This window comes from Sminthopsis crassicaudata, chromosome 4 (assembly GCF_048593235.1).
Source record: "Sminthopsis crassicaudata isolate SCR6 chromosome 4, ASM4859323v1, whole genome shotgun sequence".
In the NCBI taxonomy this organism is placed as follows: domain Eukaryota; kingdom Metazoa; phylum Chordata; class Mammalia; order Dasyuromorphia; family Dasyuridae; genus Sminthopsis; species Sminthopsis crassicaudata.
This window is the reverse complement of record NC_133620.1, coordinates 52,135,565-52,163,212: the sequence shown is the minus strand read 5'-3', so window position 1 is coordinate 52,163,212 and position 27,648 is coordinate 52,135,565. Positions and strand designations below refer to the sequence as shown.

The following is a 27,648-nucleotide window of genomic DNA, read 5'->3' as shown; positions in this document are numbered from 1 at the left end:
GTTCCAAACTTGACGATTCTGCCTTCGGTGTGACTTTTTTTTTTTTAAGGCAGTAAAAAGTGCTGAGGGCCGCGGTGTGATCAGCTGGCAATATTATCCGGGTGCCTCGTTTATGTGTTCATATACATACACACACATATAATATGTATACAGACACATCACGGCATGGACGATTACACTTTCAATAACAACACTCCTGCAAATCTTACTCCTCCGCCATGTAGTTGCTCCACAAAACGGGAAAAGAAATAACCCGAAAAAGAATGCGCTGTAGTGATTCAAATCCCATTGTTCCCCACGCCCCCTCCCCGAAGGAAAAAAAAAATAAACAAACAAATAAAACCACCCAAGAAATGAAAAAGAAAGCCTCAATCTCACCTGGCCTGCGCCTCGTCCAAACTCTGGTCTGTGATGGTCATAATTTGCTGTAAAATGTCTCCAATGTCCTGCTTTCTCCCTCCCTCCCCCTCGGTCCCTCCAGCCCCATCCTGTAAGTGTTGGGACAGGCCGGGGTGTCCTGCCATCCCCACCCCAGCATGGGAATGCATCAACCTGGGCTGATCATCCATCTCCAAAGGCAACAGCAGCCCCTGTTTCCTCCGCTTCTCCTCTGCTCGGCTCCTTGGAACTACCAAGGCTTTTTATCGTTCAAGCTGTCTCCAAATCCTTTTCAGAATAAAGGGGGGGGGGGAGACCAAAAAAAAATCCCTTTGCCTCTTTTAGAGGATGGTGGGAGGATGGGGAGTGGGGAGAGGAAGGGGGGGCGTGAAAGGGTTGCAGGGTGAGGGTGGGGATGAGGGCTGATGAGGAAGGGTGTTGACTCCAAAAAGCAAGAAAAATAAACCACCTTCCCACTTGGTGAAAAGAAATCAGAGCTGGATTTTGGGTTGTTTTTAGTCCCGGCTCCTTTGCAAAGCAGAAATGGGCTCTCAGAGCTTAAATCTGTGGCTTAATCCTTTTGCAAATATGCATTGATCTGGAGAAAAGAGAGGAAGGCAGGGGGATTGCAATGCAAACTTTCCCCCCCACCCCCCGCCACCCCCCACCCCACCCCCAGCCAGAGTGATCTCAAAGGGGGTGGGCTGTTGCAAAAGCCAGATCTCCCCCAGCAGCGGCAGCAGGCAAAGCAGAGAGAGCCTCCCTTCCTCTCCGTGTCTCTGCAAACTCCAGCAGCCCCTTCTGCCTCCTGCTTTTGTTTAGCTCAGGCTCAGGACTCCTGAAACTGACACAGAAAACCACAGCCGGAGAGGAGGAGGAGGAGGAGAAGGAGGAGGAGGAGGAGGAGAAGGAGGAGTGGGGAGGGGGTGGAGGGAAAGCGGGGAGGGGGGAGGCGGGGAAGCTGGGAAGCAGAGGAGGAGAGAAGGAGGGGAGGAGGGAGACTGGGTCCCCGCCCCCCTGTCCTGATTGGCCATCTGAGAAAAGAGGAGCCCCTCCTCCTCCCTACTTTCCTCACATCACCTCCTCCTCGTCCTCCTTCTCCTCCTCCTCACCCAGCACTCTGTCAATCAGAGTTCAGAGGTGGGCTGTAAAGGAGGCTGAGCTTACAACCGAGTCTCCGGTCCTTAAAGGTGCCACTAGTAGGATAGTTTCAATTCAATTAGGCAGTTGCCACTTTTCCTCCTAGAAGACGCAGGGTTTTTTGTTTTGTTTGTTTTTGTTTTTGTTTTTGTTTTTGTTTTTTTACCAGGACTTGAGAAGGACGTGCGTGACTTTACTTAACTGCAAGTCACGCAAAGCAGCGTGAAAAGACCCTGGACTCTGTTGGGTAACAGTCCCCCAGACCCCCAGCCCCTCTCAGCCATAATGCTTTAAAATTCGCTTCTCCTCGGTCCTCGGAATCCGGAGGGGTAACTTAGGACGCTAGTCTGACCATCACCGAACAAGAGCAAAAAGAACGGATGGTCATTCTAAGTAGCCAGATGGACAAAATCAAACGTATGGAGGATTTAGTCACAGTAATAAACAAAAGGCTTGTTGCATCAGAAGTAAAATAAGGACAATAACACTAAACAATGCTGAAGAAGCACAAATCTTAACCAGCAAGATTCGGTCACATTAAAAAAATCCAACTTTTCTCCCCATCCACGCCTTCCCCTCCACTGCTGGAAAAATAGTTTCTAGAATTAGACTCTCCTGGTACACATTTAACTCTGTATCCGAGGTTTACAAGTACTTTCCTCACAAAATCTCTACGAGAGGAGTAATGCAAATAGTATGCTCGTTTATGGTGAGGAAAAAAAATAAATAAATCAGTGATTAAATAATTTGCCCCATGTGACCCAGCTGGTAAATACTGAAGCCAGGAATGGAATCAGAATCTGACTTCCAGCTTCAAGGCTTTTTTCACTCCACCAAATCCTTAATAAGTATTAATGAGGAAAGAAATAATAAATAAGCATTGAGAGTCTAGTCCTAAATTTGATTTTTGTTTATTTTTTAATCTAGTCCTAGAAAGCCCAGTTGTAGAGTGGGAAAAGGACAACAGATTGAGTGGATCTTTCCCTAAGTGTCAGTTTCCTTATCCGCAGATAAAGATAGGAGCTGTTGCCAAGTAGCTCTTGCTAGGTGCTTTGAGATCTTCAGATGAAAAATGTTATTCTTAGCATCAACCCATTACCCAGTCTCCGTCCTATTCATTAGCACAAAACAAGTTTGGCAAGATAAGTGGAGTGGGTAATTATGAAGGCATTCCTAAGCAGCTTTTAACAGGTTGCTTGACAGAACAGGACAAAGGCATAAGGGCATGAATATGATTTGTAATTGCAAAGTCATATTATTAACAACTGTTCTGTTTATAAGCTGTTTTAAGAATCAGATCCTAATGGAAAGTTAAACCACAATAATATACTTTCAAACAATACAATTATCATATTGATAATATGCAGGAATGTACTTTATCACAGATCTTAGTCAAGCTGAAGGACTCAGAAAGGAAATTAGCCTGAGTCTAAAGAAAATAAGGTTAAGATTAAGAAATTCAAGTTATAAAGGCACTTAAACTTCACTACAATGCAATTATGCCATAATAGTTGCATTATATTATTTGATCCTCATAACAACCCTGAGAAGTAGGTGCTATTATTATTCTTATTTTAAGGATGAGGAAACTGAAGCAAAGTTTAAGCGATTTGCTCAGTATCACACAGATAGTAAATGTCTGAGGCCAGATTTGAACTCAGAAAGATGAGTCTCCCTGCCTCCAGTTTGGGGACTATCTTTTCATCACCTCCACCACCAGAATCATCATTATAGTCATTCTGCAATGAACAGTGTTAAGTGATGTGAGGGATATAATGATGTATGTAGTCCCTGCATTTACAGAGCTTACAAGACATAAGCCATGCACTCAATTACCAAGCTTTATGGAAAAAAGTGTCATAGGAACAGTAGAAATTGTAAGAACTTATGGGGGAGTGCAGATGACAACAGAAGGAAGTGACTATTTCCAGCTGGAAGATTAGTGAAATAATCATTGAGGAGGTGGTGATGGATCTGGCCCTTGAAGGAAGGATGGATTGGAGTTGGGAAGAAATAACAGGCCAGGAGAAAGTTCCAAGAAAAGTCCAATGCATTGGGGAAAAAAAATGCATTAGCAAATAAAGGATAGTGCATGTCAAGAAGAGAAGTTGATCATAGGCTTGGGAAGAGGTTTGAGCCAGAAAATGAAGATCTTTGAGTATCTAATTGATGAGTTTGTATTTGGAACATTCATTTTCAAAAAGATCTAGTCTCAAATTCTAACTCTGATGTTTATTAGTGTGACCCTAAGCATGTGCATTCACATTTATTATTGTAGGTTGCCTCATCTATAAAATAAAGACATTGGACTCATTTTTCTCCATAATCCCTCCCAGCTCTAAATCTATTAAAATTAAAATTTAATTTTATATAAATTATATAAATTATATAAAAATATAATTCCTTCTAATATGGTATGGGGAAGACACTGATAGATTTAGAGTCAGAGGACCCAGAATGGAATTGGCGGCTCCACCATGTATGAGTTGCAGTGCTTCAACCAGAATAGCTCTCCAGTTTTTGGCTTCCTTGTGCGAGATGAAGACTTCTGCCACTAAGATCTCTTCTAATTCTAAAGTTATGATTGCATTTAATAAAGCATAGAAAGAAAAGGAAGAGAAAATGGAATAAAGGAAAGAAGAGAGAGGAATGAGAGAGAAAGGAAGAATATAAGGCAGGGAGGAAAATAAGAGAAAAAAGAGGAAAATAAGGCAGAGAAGAAAAGAAGGGAGGGAGGAAGAAAAGGAAGAAGGATGGAGTGATAAAAGGAAAAATGGAGGAAGAAAGAGAGAAAGGAAGTAAGGGATTAAGGAAGGAAGGGAGGGAGGGAAGAAGGGAGGAAGGAAAGAAGAAAAGGAAGAGAGGATGAAGGAGGGAGGTAAGAAAGAGAGATGGAAAGAAGGAAAGGAGAAAGAAGGGAGAAAGAAAGGGAGGAAGGCTTTAAATAAATGCTTGTTATCTCTATCTAGGGAAGGTGATAGTAGCCCCTGATAGTATTTTACCTGAAGAAAAGTATAATCAAATGAGTATTTTGGGACAATTAGTTTGGAAGTACTATGTGGAATGAACTGGAGCAGAGGAAGGCCAAAAGCAACAGAACTAGTTGAGAAGATATTGCCACAGTTAAAGACAAGCATAAGCAAGAATAGTGAGAACAGCTGGAAAATAAGAGATCCACAAGAGAAACAAGAAAGAATCAACAAGATATGATAATTAATTAGGCATAAGAAAGAATAAAAAATGACTGAAGTTTCAAACTTGGGTGAGAGGAAGAATGACAAGACTTTTCAAAGATAATAAAATGGAGTCTCCATCCTGACTTCAAAGATAAAGTCCTAGATCAGTTGGCCTAATCAGAAAGGTTTTCAGGTAAATTGGATAGGTGATAATTATATATCCACACAGGGTATTCCCAGACTCTATTCGTATATTATTATAGACTCTCTTCACAGAACATTAGAATGAGAGAGGACCTGAGAGAGAATATTGCCTTTTCAAGCAATTTACCAGTCAGATCTAAAAGAATGGTCCTGTTGTAATAATAGTCTGGTGCCTGCTCAGAGCCCCCCTAATGGCAGGTCCCTTGGTAAGATACTACAAGCCTCCTTCCTGCTTCCAGGAGATTTGTGAGCAAATGTCTGGTTTCCCATCAGCTAACTATGTGGTGAAGAAGAAACCCTTTGGTTACAAAAGCATTCAAAAAAGTCTGTCATCTTCTGTCACTTCCTCTTTAGGAAAACATTTGTATTTTGTTCTTGCTATAGGAGGAAATCTTTTATAAGAACTACTCAATGTTAAATGGTTCAATGGAACTGGGGTGCTAATTATAAAACCCTAACAATGGAGAAAGCATAGTTGGTGAGGACATAGTAGAAAAGAGATATCCCAACTCCTCAGTGAGTTATAGCCAGCCTGGCTTTTAGTAGTATTGTCATATTTGATAAACTATAATTCTATAATACCAGCCCTAACCTTTAATTTTATAAATTGGGTTGTGTAAGATCAAACAGTTAGTCAGATCTAGGACCTGGACTCAGGTATTCGGACTTCTAAACTCGTGTGCTTTCCATTATAAACTCTATCGAATTTCAATGACTCTACTGTTGTTACCATTATTCAGGGAGAAAATGAGAAAAGCACCTACCATGGAATCATTAGTTTCTATTGCTGGCAAATCAATCTATCCAATTCAAGGACAAAAATGTCTACTACGTGTTGTAGAGATGGAAAAATTCCAGTATTTTGCATTTTTTAAGCATTTCATACTCTTCAATGGGCTTTCAAATTGTTTTTTCTCACTTGATCCTTAAAATACTCTGCATGTTAGACAAAATAGAAAAATAATTTCCAATCTATTGGCTCCTTCACTGCTGCCTACACTCATACCAGGTCTCTCTTATTCTTTTTTTTTTTTTTTTTTTTTTTTTTTTCCAAGAAAATGAAAGTTAAGTGGCTTGCCCAGGGTCACACAGCTAGGAAGTGCTAAGTGTCTGAAAACAGATTTGAACTCAGGTTGTTCTGACTTCAGGGCTGGTGCTTTATCCACTGTGCCACCTAGATGCCCCTTTCTCATTCTTAAAAAAAAAAGTTTACTTAATCCTAACTGCCATCATATATTGCTATACTCATTTATTATCATTATTAGATATAAACTATCTCATTCATATTCATATCTATTGCCTCTCCTCTTGCTTGTTAATTCCCTTCAATCTGACTTCCAATTTCATTCTATGAGATCCTCTCTTTCATAATTTACCAAAAATAGTTTAATTATTAAATACAAAAGTAGTTACTCAGTTCTCTTCTTTCTTGACCTAGAAGCATCATTAGACACTTTTAATCATCTTCTTCTTCTGGATACTTTCTCCTTTTTCAGTTTTCATGACATTGTTTTCTCTTGATTTTTCTCCTGCCTCTGTAACCAATTCTTCCCAAGCTACTATGCTTAGTCATTGTTGTGTCCTTCTGTACACTTTTGGTTTTATTCCAAAGAGAGGAGCACTGGTAGATTTTTAACAACTGTGTCATTGAAAAAACAAATGTCTATACAGCACATTTTAAAAATGCAATCTGTATTATTAACATTTTCTACAAAAATGGAGACTTAGAAAAATTTTAATAATATTTTACATTTTCTGAATTGCATGTAAAAATAAATTTTTAGCATTCATTTTTAATGTTTATTTATTATTTTACAAAATTTTTATGCATAGGTAATTTTTTAGCATTGACAATGGCAAAACCTTTTGTTCCAACTTTTCCCCTCCTTCCCCTTCTACCCCTCCCCCCAGATGGCAGGTTGACCAATACATGTTAAAAACAGCATTCACTTTTAAAGATTTTGACCTCTAAATTCTCTCCCTTCCTCCCTCTGTCCATTACCCCTCCTCCTGAAACTATAAACAATTTGATATAGGTTATGCATGTGTAATCATGCAAAACATATTTTATTAGTTATTTGTGGAAGAAAACACAAAAAAGAAACTGCACAAAAATTAAAGAAAATGAAAAATAGTTTGCTCCATCTACATTCAGATTTTACCAATTGTTTCTTTGGAGGTGGATAAACTTTACCTTGGAAACTGGTATAAATTTAACAACTTGCTTTTGTGAGCCCATATGAGAGGGTTCCAGCAATCCAGTGACTTCCAATCACTTCTCTTGGATCCTCTTTTCTAGTGAGAGAAACTCATCTTTATTGATGAGTTCATAAGTACCCATGGATTCAATTATCATCTCTTTGATAATATCTCTCATGTCTATATATCTAGATGTTCGGGGCTGAGTCTGACTCAGATCTGTCCCCTAGTAGTTTAATTCCATTTTGGAACAAAATGAACCATTCATAGATCATCAGCAGTTAGCAAATCATTTATCCATAGCAGAAAAATATTCATCAAGAATAGGTATCTCAGGTTGATTCAGTGGGGGAAGTATCTTTGCCTAAGTTGTTTCTTATGGTCTATGATTCAAAACTCAGAAATGATTCATGGCCTTGCACTTAAGTGACCAGAAAATGATGTCAGAAACTAGAACCTTCAGTACCCTGAATCAATTAAAACTAAATGATCATCTCAATAATTTTTAAGGAAAAATTACCCCTGCTTGTATGATGAGAAAGGTTAATGTAGTCCTCCCCAACTTTATGCCTTCTTGTAAAATTTCTTCTACTTAAATGACTTTAGGGCTGTTACTGGTCAAGCATATCCTCTGATATCCAAGAAGTCTGATACATAAGCAACATTTCAAGAAGAAAAAAACTAAAGCAGAAATATAACAAGAACAAAGCAAGCAATCTTACAACTTCCTATGAAGGAATGATTGAATCTGGGAGAGTCTGTTGCGCATTCACCATGTGGTGAAAACCAGATCTTTGCAGTTAATAGTGGATTTATCAATATAAAAAAGTGCTAAAAGCAGTATTGGAAAAATCAGGACTGGAGCAAAGATGATGATGCATTTCCCCACTCAGACATTGGATTCTGTCATTAGATTGTCACTGCTTTTGGGAATATGTCATCTGTCCACAGCTGCAGGGGTCCACATTTGTACCCATTGTAATCTACTTATATATTCTGTACAGTGGGTGTTGCTAACTAAAAAAGCCAGAGCCCTTTCTAAGCCAATATATTTGAGATGTGTAAACAGTAACCATGTTTTATACAGTTGAAAAAGTGTATCTTCCCTCATTGCCCCTTACTAGGAAGGGGAGAGAGGAAAAGAGAGAGAGGCAGAGACAGAGAGATAGAGACACAGAAAGTTAACAGTTTGAGGATGACCATAGAAATTTTTATCTTGTTTAGATGAGAGTAAAAGTGGTACATTTGTCCATATTCCCAGTTCCATAAATGTATCAAGCTCTTGGCAAGAATGAAAGCATTATACTTTCAAAATTCTCCCCCCAGCAGATTGCATTAAAGAATAACAAAAAAAAATCATGTCACAACATTCTTATTGACCACTCAAATTCTAAATTAAAAGAAACAAATAAAATGTTTTCTTTAATACAACTGATAGGCAATCCTAAAATTACAATAATCTGCCTTGGGTCATATTTTCTAATTGTTGGGGCCCCTCAATCTACCCCTAAATGACTGGCTATATTTAAGTTAATAATACGACTAAGTTCTGGTGGTTCTGTAGCATTGTCATTTCCAAAAAAGTATGTAAAATAAACTAGTTCTTATTCTATTCACAAATATGATTCCCATAAAACTTGGAAGGGCTTTCTTACATGCATAGAGTCATGGTGATGATGACCATTAGCAATATAAGGATATCCATTCCCATCAAGGGCAAAAAACAACTAGTTTTCTAGAATGTGACCTTTTTACAGTGAGGGGAACATTCCTTTCTCTGTGTCCCCAAATGCAGTCCCTCCAGGCTGTTGTGAAAGTAAATTAAGTTATGAAAGGATCCCCTAGTGGAACCTGAAGATCTCTTTTTTTATCAGATTAGAAGGCCTGACAAAACTGAAGGGCCTAAAACACAGTTTACCATAATTATCTACGAGGCACAGCTTTTTATGGCACAACATACTCAATGATTTCTTATTGCTGAAAAGCTCTAAGCAGTTTATTCTCCAGTCCCCCAGGAACTGGAAGCAGCTCACACAAAAACAACCATCTTTAAAGACATACTTCAAAACAATACCAGGAACAAGAAAGTCAATTTAGGTTCATCTTCTTCTGTACTGCCTATCTCCCACTTCAGTGAAGTCCTTATGTTCTAGTCTTGCTAGATTATACCGTTTCTTCTGGGCTAACTATTGAGGAACTCTATACCTTCAAACTGCTTTGTATCCTGGGGACAAGAAAAGGATGAAAACAATTTGAGCCTTTAGTCTCCTGATTAATACACATCCCAAGGATGCTAGGCTAGTCCCCAAACCTTTTTTTTGGGAAAATAAATTTTTAACATTTTTAACAACACCATAATTTTATCTATTATCCTACCTCTTCTCTTCCTAGAGAATCATGCCATTTAATGGACAATATTTTTAAAGAAAGAAAAAGAAAAGGAAAACTGAACAGTAGACCAAAAAGTCTGATAATATGTGTAATTTATGATGTTGGTAGACCTCTCACCTCTACAAAAAGGTGGGGTAGAGGTGTCTACTCATATTTCTTCTTTCAAGCCATGCTTGACATTTTAAAAAATGATTCCAAATCATTCACTGTTGATTTCCCTTTTTTTGGTGGTCATTCTTTCCATTTATACTATTGTAGTAATTGTGTGTTCTCTATTCTTAACTATGCTACTTCATTCTGCATCAAATAATAATAATAATGTAATATTTTTACATAGTGCCTTAACATTTTTGCAAGTTGCTTTACAAACATCCACATAACACTGAGGGATAAATATTATTATTATTATTATATTATTCATATTTTGAATGGAGGTCTTCCTTACTCAATTGTCTTTCCATGATTCTTTTCATTCCTCACTTTCTTTTCTTTTTAAATAGTAGTTTTTTTTAATTTTCAAAATATATGCATAGTTTTCAACATTCACACTTGCAAAACCTTATGTTCCAATTTTGCTTTCCCTTCCCCCACTCCTTGCACTAGAGAGTAAGTAATCCAATAGATGTTAAACATGTGCAATTCTTCTATATATATTTCCACAATTATCAGGATGCCTAAGAAAGATCAGATCAAAAAGGGGGAAATAAGAAAGAAAACAAAAGCAAACAAAAAAGTGAAAATCCTAGGTTGTGATCCACACTCAGTTCCCATAGTTCTCTTTTTGGATGTACATGACTCTCTCTATCACAAATCTAGTGGAATTGGCTTGAATCACTTCATTGTTGAAAAGAGCCACCTCCATCAGAATTGATAGTTGCATGATTTTGTTGTGGCTGTGTATAGTTATCTTGGTTTACTTCACTTAGCATCAACTCATATAAGTCTCTCCAGGCCTTTCTGAAATCATCCTTCTGATCATTTCTTATAGAATAATGCTTCACTACATTCATATACTATAACTTATTCGGACATTCTTCAACTGATGGTCATTCACTCTATTACCAAATCCTTGCCACTACAAAAAGGGCTACTACAAATATTTTGCAGATGGGGCTCATTTTCCTTTTTTGTGATCTCTTTGTGATACACTGGGATATGTTGGATAGAGAAACAGATGGATCAAAGGGTATGTACAGCCCTTTGGACATAGTTCCATATTGTTCTCCAGAATAGTTGAATCAGTTCACAACTCCACCAACAATGCATTAGTATCCCACTTTTCCCACATCCCCTCCAACATTCATCACTATCTTTTCCTGTTATCTTAACCAGAGTTGTGTTAATTTGCATTTTTCTCTAATCAATAATGATTTAGAGAATTTTTTCATATGACTAGAAATGGTTTTAATTTCATCATCTGAAAATTATCTGTTCATGTCCTTTGACCATTTATCAATTGGAGAATGAATTGAATTCTTATAAATTTCAATCAATTCTCTCTATATTTTAAAAGTGAGACCTTATATATAAAAATTTCTTCCAGTTTTCTGCTTCCCTTCTAATCTTGTCTGCATTGGTTTTATTTGTACAAAACCTTTTTAATTTAACATAATCAAAATTACGTATTTTGCATTTCATAATGTACTCTAGTTCTCCTTTGGCCATAAATTCCTTCAAACTCCACAGATCTGAGAGGCAGACCATCCTTTGTTCTTCAGATTTGCTCATAGTATCACTCTTTATATCTAAATTATGGAGCCATTTTGTCCTTGTTTAGATATGGAGTGTTAGGTATTAGTCAATGACTGGTTTCTGCCATACTATTTTCCAATTTCCCCAGAAATTTTTGTCAAATACTGAGTTCTTATTCCAGAAGCTGGATTTATCAAACATTAGATTATTATGGTCATTGACTATTGTGTCTTGTGAACCTAATCTATTCCTTTTTTTATTCTTTTTTAATTAATTTTATATCTAAACTTTTTTTTGAAAGTACATATGCATAGTTAATTTTTTTTGCACCATTATCCCTTGAACTCCCTTCTGTTCCAAATTTTCCCCTCCTTCCCTCCATCCCCTCCCCTAGATGGCAGGCATTCCCATACATATTAAATATCTTATAAAATATGTTTGGGTACAATATATATGGGCAGAATGGAATTTTGTTGTTGTTGCAAAGGAAGAATTGGAAGGTAAAAATAATCTGGGAAGAAAAGCAAAACAAAACAAAACAAAATGCTCACAGTTTACACTCATTTCCCAGTGTTCCTTCTCTGGGTGTAGCTGATTCTGTCCATCATTGATCAATTGGAATTGGATTAGCTCTTCTCTATATTAAAGATATCCACTTCCCTGAGAATATATCCTCATACAGTATCATTGTTGAAATGTATAATGATCTCGTAGTTCTGCTCATTTCACTCAGCATCAGTTGATGTAAGTCTCTCCAAGCCTCTCTGTATTCCTCCAGTTGGTCATTTCTTACAGAACAATAATATTCCATAACATTCATATACCATAATTTACCCAACCATTCTCCAATTGATGGACATCCGTTCATTTTCCAGTTTCTAGCCACTACAAAAAGGGCTGCCACAAACATTTTGGCACATACAGGTCCCTTTCCCTTCTTTAGTATTTCCTTGGGATATAAGCCCAGTAGTAGCACTGTTGGGTCAAAGGGTATGCACATTTTGATAACTTTTGGGGCATAATTCCAGATTGCTCCCCAGAATGGGTGGATTCTTTCACAACTCCACCAACAATGCATCAGTGTCCCAGTTTTCCCACAACCCCTCCAACATTCATCATTATTTGTTCCTGTCATCTTAGCCCATCTGACAGGTGTGTAGTGGTATCTCAGAGTTGTCTTAATTTGCATTTCTCTGATAAATAGTGATTTGGAACACTCTTTCATATGAGTGGAAATAGTTTTAATTTCATCATCTGAAAATTGTCTGTTCATATCCTTTGACCATTTTTCAATTGGAGAATGGCTTGATTTCTTATAAATTAAAGTCAATTCTCTGTATATTTTGGAGGTGAGGCCTTTATCAGAACCTTTAACTGTAAAAATGTTTTCCCAATGTGTTATTTCCCTTCTAATCTTGCTTGCATTAGTTTTGTTTGTGCAGAAACTTTTTAATTTGGTGTAATCAAAATGTTCTATTTTGTGATCAATAATGGTCTCTAGTTCTCCAATGGACACAAACTCCTTCCTCCTCCACAAGTGCAAGAGGTAAACTATCCTATGTTCCTCTAATTTATTTATGATCTCATTCTTTATGCCTAAATCTTGGACACATTTTGATCTAATCTTAGTATGTGGTGTTAAATATAGGTCCATGCCTAGTTTCAGCCATACTAATTTCCAGTTTTCCCAGCAGTTTTTGTCAAATAATGAATTCTTATCCCAAAAGTTGGGATCTTTGGGTTTGTCAAACACTAGATTGCTATTTTTATTCACTATCTTGCCCTGTGAACCTAACCTATGCCACTGATCAACTAGTCTATTTCTTAGCCAATACCAAATGGTTTTGGTGACTGTTGCTTTATAATATAGTTCTAGATCAGGTACAGCTAGACCACCTTCATTTAATTTTTTTTTCATTACTTCCCTTGAAATTCTTGACCTTTTGTTGTTCCATATGAATTCTATTTTTATTTTTTCTAGGTCTTTAAAATAGTTTCTTGGAAGTCTGATTGGTATGGCACTAAATAAATAGATTAGTTTAGGGAATACTGTCATCTTAATTATATTTACTCCGCCTATCCAAGAGCACTCAATGTCTTTCCAATTATTTAAATCTGACTTTATTTTTGTGGCAAGTGTTTTGTAATTTTGTTCATATAATTCCTGACTTTCCTTTGGTAGATATATACCCAAATATTTTATACTATCGACAATTATTTTGAATGGAATTTCTCTTTGTATCTCTTGTTCTTGGATTGTGTTGGTAATGTATAAAAATGCTGAGGTTTTATGTGGATTTATTTTGTATCCTGCAACTTTGCTAAAGTTCTGAATTACTTCTAATAGCTTTTTAGCAGTCTTTGGGGTTCTCTAAGTATACCATCATGTCATCTGCAAAGAGTGATAGTTTGATTTCCTCATTTCCTGCTCTAATTCCCTGAATCTCTTTCTTGGCTCTTATTGCCGAGGCTAGCATTTCTAGTACTATATTGAATAGTAATGGTGATAGTGGGCAACCTTATTTCACTCCTGATCTTACAGGGAAAGGTTTCAGTTTATCGCTATTACATTTGATGTTTACTGATTGTCTTAAATATATGCTCCTTATTATTTTAAGGAATAGTCCATTTATTCCTATACTCTCAAACGTTTTTAGTAGGAATGGATGTTAGATTTTATCAAATATTTTTTTCTGCATGTATTGAGATGATCATATGGTTTTTATTAATTTGATTATTAATATAGTCAATTATACTAATAGTTTTCCTAATATTAAACCAGCCCTGCATTCCTGGTATAAATCCTACTTGATCATAGTGGATTATCCTGGGGATGATTTTCTGAAGTCTTTTTGCTAATATCTTATTTAAGATTTTAGCATCAATATTCATTAAGGATATTGGTCTATAGTTTTCTTTCTCAGTTTTCAATCTACCTGGTTTAGGTATCAGTACCATGTCTGTGTCATAAAAGGAATTTGGGAGGATTCCTTCAATCCCAATTTTTTCAGAGTTTATATAGCATTGGAGTTACTTGTTCTTTAACTGTTTGGTAGAATTCACATGTAAATCCATCTGGTCTTGGAGGTTTTTTCTTAGGGAGTTGGTTAATAGCTTGTTCTATTTCTTTTTCTGAAATGGGACTATTTAGACTACTTACTTCTTCTGTTAATCTGGGCAAGCTATATTTTTGAAGATATTCTTCCATTTCATTTAAGTTATCGAATTTATTAGCATAAAGTTGAGCAAAGTAGCTCCTAACTATTGTTCTAATTTCCTTTTCATTAGTGGTGAGTTCTCCCTTTTCATTTTCAAGACTAACACTTTGCTTTTCCTCTTTCCTTTTTTTAATCAGATTTACCAAGGGTTTGTCTATTTTGTTGGTTTTTTCATAGAATCAACTCTTAGTTTTATTAATTAATTCAATAGTTTTTTTACTTTCAATTTCATTAATCTCACCTTTTATTTTTAGAATTTCAAGTTTCGTGTTTGTCTGGGGGTTTTAAATTTGTTCCTTTTCTAGCAATTTTAGTTGTAAGCCCAATTCGTTGATCCTCTCTTTCTCTATTTTATGCAAGTAGGCCTCTAGAGAAATAAAGCTTCCCCTTATTACTGCTTTGGCTGTATCCCACACATTTTGGTATGATGTCTCATTATTGTCATTTACTTTGGGTGAAGTTATTAATTATGTCTATGATTTGCTGTTTTACCCAATTATTCTTTAGTATAAGATTATTTAGTTTCCAATTATTTTTTGGTCTATTTTCCCCTGGCTTTTTATTAAATGTAATTTTAATTGCATTGTGGTCTGAAAAGGATGAATTTACTATTTCTGTCTTACTGCCTTTGATTTTGAGGTTTTTATGTCCTATATATGATCAATTTTTGTATAGGTTCCATGAACTGCTGAGAAGAAAGTGTACTTCTTTCTGTCTCCATTTAGCTTTCACCAAAGATCTATCATATCAAACTTTTCTAGTATTCTATTTACTTCTTTGACTTCTTTTTTGTTTATTTTGTGGTTTGATTTATCTAATTGTGAGAGTGCAAGGTTGAGATCTCCCACTATAATAGTTTTGCTGTCTATTTCTTTTTGCAGCTCTCTTAATTTCTCTTTTAAGAATTTAGATGCTGTACCATTTGGTGCGTATGTGTTTAATATTGATATTGCTTCATTATCTATGCTACCCTTTAGCAGGATATAATGCCCTTCCTTATCTCTTTTAATTAAATCAAATTTTGTTTTTGCTTGATCTAAGATGAGGATGGCTACCCCTGCTTTTTTGGCTTCACCTGAAGCATATTAGATTCTGCTCCAGCCTTTTACTTTTATTTTGAATGTATCACCCTGTTTCAGGTGTGTTTCCTGTAAACAACATATAATAGGATTCTGGATTTTAATACAGTCTGCTAACTGCTTCCTCTTTATGAGGGAGTTTACCCCATTCACATTTAGATTGATTAGAATGACTAATTCTATATTGCTTGCAATCCTGTTAACCCATGCTTATGCTTTTCTCCTTTCCTTCCCTCTTACCCCCCTACCCAGTATTAAAGTTGTGAACACCACTGGCTTTTCACAGCCCTCCCTTTTTAGTATCCCTCCCCAACCTTAAATTTCCTCCCCCTATTTTACTCCTCTTCCTCACAATTTCTGTATTCCCTTTCCCTTAGCTTACTCCTTCCCTCTCACTTTTCAAAGAAGTGGAAGAAATTTTACCATAAATCTAATATGTCTATTGATACACACTATGTTTTTCCCCCTCCTTTCTTTCTCTCAGATATAATAGGTTACCTTTGCCTCTTCATGAGATGTAGTACCACCACTTTACCCTTTTTTATGATATAATTTCCTGTCCACCTCTAGTTTCTAGGACAAATTATACATGTATTCTTTACATATCTTTATGGCAGAAATATAATTCTCAAGATTTCTTTTTACCTTTTTAGAAATCTCTTGAGTTCTGTATTTGAAGATCAAACATTTTGTGTAGTACTGTTTTTTTCATCAAGAATAGATGGAATTCATTTATTTCGTTAAATGTGCATCTTCTTCCCTGGAAAATGATGCTCATTTTTGCTGGGTAAGTTATTCTTGGCTGCATACCACGTTCCTTAGCTTTTCGGAATATCATATTCCAGGCCCTTCGTTCTTTTAATATGTAAGCTGCTAGATCCTGGGTTATCCTTATTGTGGCTCCTCCATATCTGAATTGCTTTTTTCTAGCAACTTTCAGTATTTTTTCCTTTTTCTGATGGTTCTTGAATTTGGCCAGTATATTTCTTGGCGTTTTGATTTTAGGGTTCCTTTCAGTAGGTGATCAATGAATTTTTTCAATGTCTATTTTACCCTCTGTTTCCAAAACATCTGGGCAGTTCTCTTTGATAATTTCCTGGAAAATTGTGTCCAGGATCTTTTTTTCCTCACATTTTTCAGGGAGTGTGATTATTCTCAAATTGTCTCTCCTGGAACTGTTTTCCAGGTCTGTTGTCTTTCCCATAAGGTACTTGACATTCTTTTCAATTGTTTTGTTTTTCTGGTTTTGCTTGACTACTTCTTGGTTTCTCTTTGAGTCATTCATTCCTACTTGTTCAAGTCTAATTTTCAATGATGTATTTTCTTCACTCACTTTTTTATATCTTTTTATAATTATCCAATTGAGTTTTTATCTTCTATGGAATTTTTTTTCCATTTTATCCATTTTATTTTTTAGAAAGCTGTTTTCTTTTTCTAGCTCACTAATCCTGTTTTCCTTGAGTTGTTTACCTTTTCTTATTCACTAATTTTATTTTTCAATGATTTATTTTCTTTATCCACTCTGTCTTTAAATGCGTGGAATGACTTCTCCAGGCTCTCTTGCCAAGCTTCCCTTTCCTTTTTCCATTTCTCTTCTATCTCTCTTGTGAGAGCCTTTTTGATTTCCTCTATGAGATTCTTTTGTATTAAGGAGCAGCTTATATCCCCCTTAGGGGATTCCTCTGGGGACAGTCTGTTTTTAGTCTCCTCAGTATTTGAAGTCTGCTCTCTCTCCATACAGAAGCTGTCAATGGTTAGAGCCCTTTTAAATTTTTTGTTCATTTTGTCAGAGTGGAATCAAAGAAAAAAAAATTGACAAGAGAAACAATTGGTCTATTTTTTTTGGGGGGGTTGGGGCTGGATGGTGTTACTGGGCTTTTTCTACAGACTGTGAGAGACAGCAGCGAGCCACTAACAGGACAGTGATAGCTGTGCTGAGTCTGCATTCTGAGGCTCTGAGAACACACTGAGTCACTCTGGGTGGGGGTGGCAGGGTTAGGAGAAATGCTGGCTTTACGGGGTTTTATTCTTCACCTCTGGTGTTTACACCCTCTCTGCTGCTCCTGGCTTGCTGCCAAGATGGAACATCCACACTGGGGTAAAAGCCTTTTCACAGAAATGGAAGAGATCGTTCTCTTCCCCCCTCCGGTCTGCAGTGTGAGCTGCTTGTTTCACTCTGGCTGCCTGCCCTCAGTTTGCGCCCAGACTGTTCATCCCCTCCCCTGAGCAAACACATTCCTTCTCTGGTGAATTTCAAGGATGTCTTCTGTTGGTGATTATTTGTGGGTTTCTTTTCCAGTCAAGCACTAATTCCGAGGCTTGTCATGGAGTAAGTCTGGAGAGAAAAAGCAGAACTCAAGGAGCTGTCTGCCTCCACACCGCCATCTTGGCCGGAAGTCCCAACTATGAACCTAATCTATTCCACTGATCAACTACTCTATTTCTTAGCCAGTAACAAATGGTATTGATGACTATTGCTTTATAATATAGTTTTAGATCTGATACAACTATGCCACCTTCATTTGTACTTTTTTCATTAATTACATTAAATTTCTTGACTTTTTGTTCCCAATGAACTTTGTTTTTATTTTTTCTAGCTCTGTAATTTCTCATTGGTTTGATTGGTATGGCACTAAATAAGTCAAGTAATTTAGATATTACTGTTATTTGTTATTATATTAGTTTGACCTACCCATGAGTACCTGGTATTCTTCCATTTTCTTAGATCTAACTTTATTTGTCTGGAAAGTGTTTTGTAATTGTATTCATATAGTTCCTGACTTTGCTTTGGCAGATAGACTCAAATATTTTATATTATCTACAGTTATTTTAAATAGAATTTCTCTTTTAATCTGTTGCTGCTAGACTTTTTTGGTAACATCCTGATGATTTATGTGAATGTATTTTATATTCTTCAATCTTTCTAATGTTGTTAATTATAGTACTAGTTTTTTAGTTGACTCTGTAGGATTCTCTAAGTATACCATCATATCATCTGCAAAGAGTGATACTTTTGTTTTCCCATCATCTATTTTAATTCCTTTAATTTATTTTTCTTTTCTTATTGTTAAAGCTAACATTTTAAATATAATATTGAATAGTAACAGTGATATTGGGCAACCTTGTTTCACCACTGATCTTATTGAGAATGATTCTAGTCTATCCCCATTACATATTAAACTTGATGATGGTTTTAATAGATGTTACTGATCATTTTAAGAAAGACTACATTTATTCCTATACTTTCTAGTGTTTTTAATAGGAATGGGTGTTGGATTTTGTCTTCTCTATTTATATAATTATATGATTTCTTTAGTTAAATTACTGATATAGTCAATTATGCTAATAGTTTTCCTAATATTGAACTGCATTCCTGGTATAAATTCTACTTGGTCATGCTATATTATCCTGGTAATACTTTGCTGTAATCTCTTTGCTAATATTTTATTTAAAATTTTTGCATCAATATTTTATTTGTATAACTTCATATTGCATTCCAAATTAGTCTTTTTCATGTATAGCTTCATCAGTAATGCATTAGTGTGCTTATCTTCCCTCAATCCCTTCAAAATTAACTCTCTTTTTTACTTTCTGTCTCTCTCTTTTTCTCTCTCTCTATATGTACACACATGTATACTACACATACTTATATGTATGTATATGTATATATGCATGTATTTATTTATGTTTCATTTATCTTGGATACTAAGTCTTAGTCAGATAAGTTTAATACAAAGTTTTTGCTGTTTTTTCCCCCAAATAATCAGTTTTGTCAACTTTTTGGAATTGCCTCTATCCATTTTTTGTTTAAAAATATATCTGCTAGTCATACCTATTTTATATATATATATATATATATATATATATATATATATATATATATATATATATATATATATATATATATTTATACACACACACACACACACACACACACATATATATATATATATTTTTTTTTTCTTTTTAGAGTTAATGGAATAAGTCCAAATCACAGTTTTACTAAAGATTACATTAGTATTTTACAGAAGTTTTAGTGGTTTTGATAATGCTAATTTTGAACAGAACAAAGGAACCCACAGAAAGCAATATTAAAACTTTAACACAGGAAGATATCAGGCTTCCATGTGTGCAATAATCATGCATATAAAGAGTGGTCTGTGGTTACTGTGACTGGGGCCTGCATTCAAATATGTAGTTTTGTGTTTATCACTTAACACTGTAGCAGCCTTCTATACATTTATTCTCACATAATTCATACAGATGTGTAGACTTGTTTTAAAAAATATGGAATAAAACAAGCATTTCCATAGTATAGTACAATAAAAATGATTTTACATGAAATTACAAATCTACTATGCCCAACTTACTATTTTTTAAAATATACAACTAAGTTATCACGCAAATTTTTTTTTTTTTTACTTTTCCCCTCCTTCATTCTAGAATTAGTATTAGACATACTATATATCTATGTGTGTGTATATATATATATACATATATATATGTGTGTGTGTGTGTGTGTGTAATACATATATATATATATACATATACATACACATAAATGTATACTGTTAGACAAAAATAAGTATAGAAATGTTGCGTAAAGTTTTCTTTATATGTACTTCTATTTATCAGTTCTTTCTCTGGATGTAGATAGTATCTTTCTTTATATGTTATTTATAGTTAATTTAAGAATTTATAATAAACAAAATAACTTACTTGCTCAAAGTAGTTCTTAAAAGAATATTGCTCTTAGAAAGAGACCTGTATGTGCCAAAATGTTTGTGGCAGCTCTTTTTGTTGTAGCTAGAAACTGGAAGTTGAATGGATGTCCATCAGTTGGAGAATGGTTGGGTAAATTATGGTATATGAAGGTTATGGAATATTATTGCTCTGTAAGAAATGACCAGCAGAAGGAATACAGAGAGGCTTGGAGAGACATCAACTGATGCTGAGTGAAATGAGCAGAACCAGAAGATCACTGTACACTTCAACAACAATACTGTATGAGGATGTATTCTGATGGAAGTGGAAATCTTCAACATAAAGAAGATCCAACTCACTTCCAGCTGATCAATGATGGACAGAGGTAGCTACACCCAGAGAAGAAACAATGGGAAGTGAATCTGAATTGTTAGCACTAATATCTGTCTGCCCAGGTCACATGTGCCTTTGTAATCTAATGCTTATTGTGCAACAAGAAAATGGTATTTACACACATGTATTGTATCTAGGTTATATTGTAACACATGTAAAATGTATGGGATTACCTGTCATCGGGGGGAGGGAGTAGAGGGGGGGGATAATTTGGAAAAATGAATACAAGGGATAATATTATAAAAAAATATATATATATAAAGAATATTGCTCTTACTGTATAAGATATTCTCATGGTTCTATTAATTTAATCTTTCATTATTTCACATTCTTAACACATTATAACAACAAAATTTATTATCTTTGTAGTTAACATCAATACAAAAACTAAATTTTGCCACATTACTGTGTCTAAAGTAGATTACCCATGTTGGGTAAATCTCCCTAACGACCCTTAGTGGATAAAAGGCAATACCTGGAATCCAAGCTGAACGAAAGAGGTTTTTTCCATTATTAAAATACCAACACGGAAGACCCAGTGAATGAAGTAGCAAGAGTGTCAATCTTAATATGACATTGATGGAAGATTAAGGTAAAATACAATAACATACTAAACATGCCAGTACCATGACACTGAACTGGGACAGAAAAAAATGGGTTCCAAATTAATGACTTTTAGTCTTACTATGTTTGAAAATCTTTATAGTAAAAAAAAAAAAAAAATGTATTAAAAGATAGGAGTATGAATGGATTGATGCATTTAATCACATAATTTGAAGCCAATTCCCAAATTTCAAATAAAGGTATTCAATACTGAAGCTAAATTGTATTATCTTAACCACTGGACACCAAATAGGCAAAGACCATTCCATTTTATTCATTATAATCTTTAAGAACTGATGGTGAACTCAGCCCCTGATACAGAGCCTGATACAGACATATCCCCTTATACGTCATCATTTGGATCTTCCTAAAAGCTAATGAGGGCAAAATAATTTTTCTATTGCTAGTAAACTACATTAGGTAAAGTATCTGATGCAGCATTCAATTTATAGATACAGGCTGGCAGACAAGTTTTAAAACCGCATTCTTTAAAAACTGGCAAATATTGGCATACAAAACCACTAGAAGATGTATAATGCTTATTAATATAGAATATTAACTGCTGGTTGTGAGTACTTGTAGCTCAGATGAAAGAATACTGCATAGATACTTTACCTCTTTTTTCTTTTTTATTGTTTTTTTAGATATGCATGTACATTAATTTTTAATACACATTTCTTTACGAATCCCGCTGAGAGAGAAAAATCAGAACAAAAGGAGAAAGCCATGAGAGAAAAAAAAAACAAAAAAAGGAAAAAGTGAACATAGTATGTGTTGGTTTACATTCAGTCTCTATAGTTCTCTTTCTGGATGCAAATAGTATTTCATATCCAAAGTTTATTGGGATTGCCTTGGACCACTTAACTGCTGAGAAGAACCAAATCTTTTCTAGTTGATCAATGAAAAATCTTGCTATGATTATGTACAATGTATTTCTGGTTCTGCTTGTTTCGCTCAGCATCAATTCATGTAAACCAGATTTTTTGTAATTTTAATAGAAAAATAATATTCCATTACTTTCATATGCCATGATTTATTCAGGCATTCCCCAATGATCTTCCACTCATTTTCCTTATTTTTGCTACCACAAAAAGAGCTGCTACAAACATTTTTGTACATGTGAGTCTTTCCCCTCCTTTTTGAATTCCTTGGGAATTTATTATTTGGCACTGCTGGGTGAAAGGATAGACACAGTTTGATAGTACTTTGGGAATAGTTCCAAATTGCTTTCCAGAATGGTTGAATCAGTTCACAACTCCACCAACAATGTAATAGCATCCCAGTTTTCTCACATTTCTTCCAACATTTGCCTTTATCTTTTTCTCTCATCTTAGCCCATCTGAGAGGTGTGAAGTGGTATCTCAGAGTTGTTTTAAGTTGCATTTATCTAATCAATAGTAATTTAGAGCATTTTTTTAATATGACTAAAAACGGCTTTTATTTTATTATTCAAATATTGTCTGTTCATATCCTTTCATAATTTATCAATTGAAGAATGACTTGTATTCTTATAAACTTGACACAGTTCTTTATAGAATTTAAAAATGAGGCCTTTATCAGAATCACTGGGTATAAATGTTTTTTTCCCAGCTTTGTAATTCCCTTTTAATCTTGTTTACTGTTGGGTTTGTTTATGCAAACCCTTTTTAATTTAATGCAATCAAAGTTGTTCATTTTGTATTTCACAATGTTGTCTAGTTATTCTTTGGTCATAAATTCCTCCCTTTTCCAAAGATCTGATACTTAAATTATCCTTTGTTCTCCTAATTGCTTATTCCTTTATACCCAAAGCATGTGTGCATTTTGACTTACTTTGGTATGGGATGTGAGATGTAGATCTATGCCAAATTTCTGGCATATTATTTTCCAGTTTTGCCAGCAATTTTTGTGAAATAGTGAGTTCTTTCCCCAGAAGTTGGAGCTTGGGGGTACATATTGTCTTCTCAATGAAACTTCTAAAAACATTATAAAAATTGAAAGTTTCCATTTAAAAATAACTATTTTATGGCATAATGAAATATACACCACCAAGAAGGTAGTGTAGGTTCTGTCTATGATCCTTCCCAAAGTTAATGGATTAAGTGATAAAAATTATTTTTAAAAGCAATACTTTCTTACTTTTTGACTCACTAATTTTAAAAATCCACATAGTTAATATTAAAAATACAAAATTCTTATTGTAAATATTCATTTGTCATTATATATAGAATACATATTATCATTATATATAGAATATTTCATAAAGATGGAATAGGAGAAAGAGTTGGAATAGACATTTAATTCAGTGACTTCTTTACAAGAGGGAGAAACTTCTCATTATATATATATATATATATATTATATTATGCATATATACATTATATATATATTATATATATATATATATATATATATATATATATATATATATATATATATATATATAATATTTCATGAGGGTGGAGTAGGAGAGAGAGTTGGAATAGACATCTAATTCAGTAACTTATTTACAAAAGGGAGGAACCCACCTAACACAAATCATGATTTCAGTTCACAGGAATTTTATTTTAAAAAACAAACAAACAAAACACTAGGAAAGTCAATGCAATTTTTTTTCCCTGTGCAATTGTCTACTCTGTATTCCCTAACCCTGTTATCCCTACAACTGAAGTCATACTGGTTTGGAGACCTAACACAGGTTTGATCATAAGTTAAAGATACAATCTGTAGGATTTTAGTAAAGGTATTTCCAAGCAGCATAGTAATGTACTGTTGCTGATGTAGCCACAAAAAGGTGCCAGATGGCATGGGTGAATGGAATGATGCCATCACTTTTGAAGAACTAGACTCCCAAACTATAAATTAAGCCTCCACAGGCAAGTTCTTGCAGCCTATCAGTGTTATTTTCTTTTTCTTTTTATGCAACTGGATGAATTTTTTTAAAGTGGAAACTGCATATTTCCATGTATATGCAAAAACATACATGAATCGATTGAAATTATAAATATGGTTTTCTTGATCATACCATAGCATTGATGTTACTTTCAAGACAGGAAAAACTTCCATTGTTAGATAAAAAAAGAACTTGATTTCTTATGCTTTTCATAGCAGGGAAATAGACAAATGGTTCTTTTAGTTACCATGAACCAGATCAACCAATAAATGTGAAATGTTGGAAGTCCAAGTTCTTGGAGATTTAGCCATGGTGCAAAGTAGGCTGCAATGAAGAAATTGATCACCATTCTATTACACATATGAAAACAATACTCAATTGTACTGAAATTACTGTTTTTACATGGAACGATATAAAATACTGTGGGATTGGTAAAAAGAACACAAAAACCCCATTTCATAAATCCATGCTGTGATCTTTCCTCAGTAGTCATCTGATAGTTGATGGAAAAGGACACTGCCTAAAATAGCAGAAGCAATTAGTAGTGCACATTTGTAATAGTTTAGCATAGCTATTGGCTGAGGCCAGATGGTTTATGACCACTGGAATTGTCTCTTGAACCACATGAATGTCTGAGGACCTTGAGAGCTCCACCTCAGTTCTCAGCCTGGCTGTCCTTGTGGGCTGAGAGCTCTCATCTCCCAGGCTCAAGTGGAACTCCTCCAGACATTGGCTACTTGGTCACCTTTCTTTACTGCAGACCACTCTGATGGGTTGATGTAGGACTGACAAGAGTCCTGTTGGTTTTTTTTTAATATTTCTATTTTTTAAAATTTGCTCTTTAATGTAAAGGTCATTTAGAAAGTATTGTGGAATATGGCATAAAGTGTTGATGTAAGTCTCATTTTTGCCAGACTGCTTTCCATTTTTCCAGAATTAAAAAAAATTAAAAAAGAAGTCTTTTCCTAAGAAAATTATATATTCCATTTCATCAAACATTGGGTTAATCGAGTCTTATTTCTTGATCTCTCGTCTAGTCTATATCTTTGTATTCTTTAACCAATATCAGATGCTTTTAATGTCTGCTGATTTATTATATAGTGAGTTCTGAAAGTCCTATTGCATCATTAACCTTACTTATAGAAATAATTTCTCTTGATATTTTAAAACTTTTGTTTTTTCAAATGAATTTTATTAAGTTTTATAAAATATCCCTTTAGTATTTTTTTTTCTTTTAAGGCTGGGGTTAAGTGACTTGTCCAGGGTCACACAGCTAGGAAGTGTTAAGCGTCTGAAACCAGATTTGAACTCCGGTCCTCCTGAATTCAAGGCTGGAGCTCTATCTACTGCGCCACCTATCTGCCCCCACCCTTAGTAATTGATAGTCATAGTATTAATAGTATAAATAATAATAATAATTATTATTTTAGTATTGTCATTTCCATTATATTGGCACAGCCTAGTCTTGAACAGTGAACATTTTTCTAGCTATTTAAGTTATTTTTTATTTCTAAGGAAAATTTTTAATTCAATTCATAGAAGTCTTTTGTCACATAAAGAGACTGATTGCTAGGTATTTTATAGTTGTTCAGAATGATATTTCTCTTTCTTTGAGTGGTTCTTGTGTTTTGTTATCATTATATAGAATACTGTTCATTTCAAAACTGAGTAGTTTCATTGTTTATCATCTTTGCCAATTTGTGACATAAAAAATCTCAGGATTATTTTAATTTGCTTTTCTTTTATTCTTAGTGACTTGGAACATTTTTCCATGGTTATTAATAATTTACAAAAATTTTGTGAGAATTGTTTATTAACAATATGTAAATGTTATGGAATACTATTGGGATACATTAGAATTGCTGAAGGAAATGAGGACACATGTACGAATTGATAAATTAATGAATCAGGTGAGCAGAACTAGGGAACAATTTATGCAATGACAATAATATGATAAAACATATGTCCATGAGAAAATTCAGAATCTTATCAGGATGTCTGATTCGAAATTATTAGAGTAATGTTCAATGACAATTCCAAAGGACTAATATTGGAACATGTTAATTACCTCCTGATAGAGAAGTAAAGGATTCTGCAGAATAAAATATACACATTCACACAAGCAGGATGTGTCTGCATATCTGTATATTTGTATATATACATTCACACATATATATGTGCAAAGATACATATATTTGGACATAGTCAATGTGAATATTTATTTTGCTTGACACTGCATATTTGAAATATCACTCCCCACTCCCATTCTCACTGTGGTAAGGGGGTAGGAGAGAAGGTAAATTTTTGCTGATTAAAAAAAAAGAAAATATAATGAAAACAGAAAAGCTGATAGTTTTTTTTTAAAGGGTTTATTTTATAGCTAGAAGCCATGCTGAATCAAAAATATCAGTTAGTATTTTTGGCATTTCAGTGGTATAATAGATAAAATACTAAGTCTGAATTTAGAAAGAACTGCTAGCCTCAGACACTTATTAGCTATCTAATCCTAAGCTTAACCTCTGTCTATTTTAGTTTCTCATCTATAAAATGGGGATAATAATAACATCTATTTCACAGGTTGTTGTGAAGATCAAAGGAAATCCTATTTGTAAAAAGAGTTGGCATAGAGCCTGGCATATACTAAGTGCTTAATAAAGCCTTCTTTCACTTGTTTCCCCTTCCTTAGAATTTTTTAAGTAAACCATCATATCTTCACTATAATTTATTTCTTCTTTATATATCTTTTTGCTTTTAGATGTCTTTGTCTTTACTTTTGCCTCTTGTAATATTGCTATCACTAAAATATCCAGAATTCTATCAAGTTATAGTAAACAATTTGCTTTATTCCTGGATATTTTTGGAAAAAACTTCTAGTGTCTCCATTGAAGATGATGCTTGCTTTTGATTTTAAATACTTTTTATGATATTAAAGAAGATTCTTCTATTCTTATCCTTTGTAGGGTTTGGGGGGTTCTTTCTTTTCATTTCCTCCACAAATTTATGTAGTACTTTGTCAAAGACTTTCTCCCTTTATTGAAACAATCTCAATACTTTCTAAGGAAAAAAGAAAATAGTCTAACTTGCAAGGAGGAAAGAGACTGGTTACTGTACTTCATCAATTCTAGTCCCTCTTCTGAGCCCCAGTCATATATCAACTAGATATTCTCAAATGACTCTTCCAGAAGCATTTCTAACTCAACATCCATATGATGCAAGTCTAAGCTCTAACTCTAAACAAGCTTAAACCTTTTCCTAAGCTCCCCTGTTTCTTTTGAGGATATTATATTTTAGTCAACCAAGTTTGCAAGCTTAAAGTCATACTTTTATCTTTGTTTTCTCTTATTCAACATTTCTAACTGGCTGTCAGATTTTACCAATTCTATTCTCATAATATGTCACAACTTTCCCCTTCTTTCTACTCATCCTACAAACACTCTGCTGTGGTTCAGATGCTCATCATCTCTTTAAAAGACTATTTTACAACAGTCTCCTAATTTTTCTTCCACTCCCAATCTTCCCCCCCTGCAATCTAATCTCTATACAGATGCCAAATTGATATTAATAAGTCACAGTTGTGTTATCTTTGTTCGCAACCCTTT

At 34.6% G+C, this 27,648-nt stretch overlaps 1 protein-coding gene and 1 pseudogene across 2 annotated transcripts in view; both read right to left on the bottom strand.

The window, feature by feature from the left end:
* The window catches only part of PBX1 (PBX homeobox 1), a 310,501-nt gene extending 309,284 nt beyond the window's left edge, over positions 1-1,217 (bottom strand). Inside the window, exon 1 of one of the 2 annotated variants that reach the window (XM_074266477.1) lies at positions 379-1,217. In XM_074266477.1, coding sequence (XP_074122578.1) covers positions 379-569 — 191 coding nt within the window. In that variant the 5' untranslated portion in view covers positions 570-1,217. The remainder of the gene's footprint in view (positions 1-378) is intronic. The other variant, XM_074266476.1, reaches the window with a different exon arrangement.
* A 22,643-nt stretch (positions 1,218-23,860) lies between these two features.
* LOC141540582 (monocyte to macrophage differentiation factor-like) lies at positions 23,861-24,618 on the bottom strand (annotated as a pseudogene).
* Positions 24,619-27,648: the final 3,030 nt, after the last annotated feature.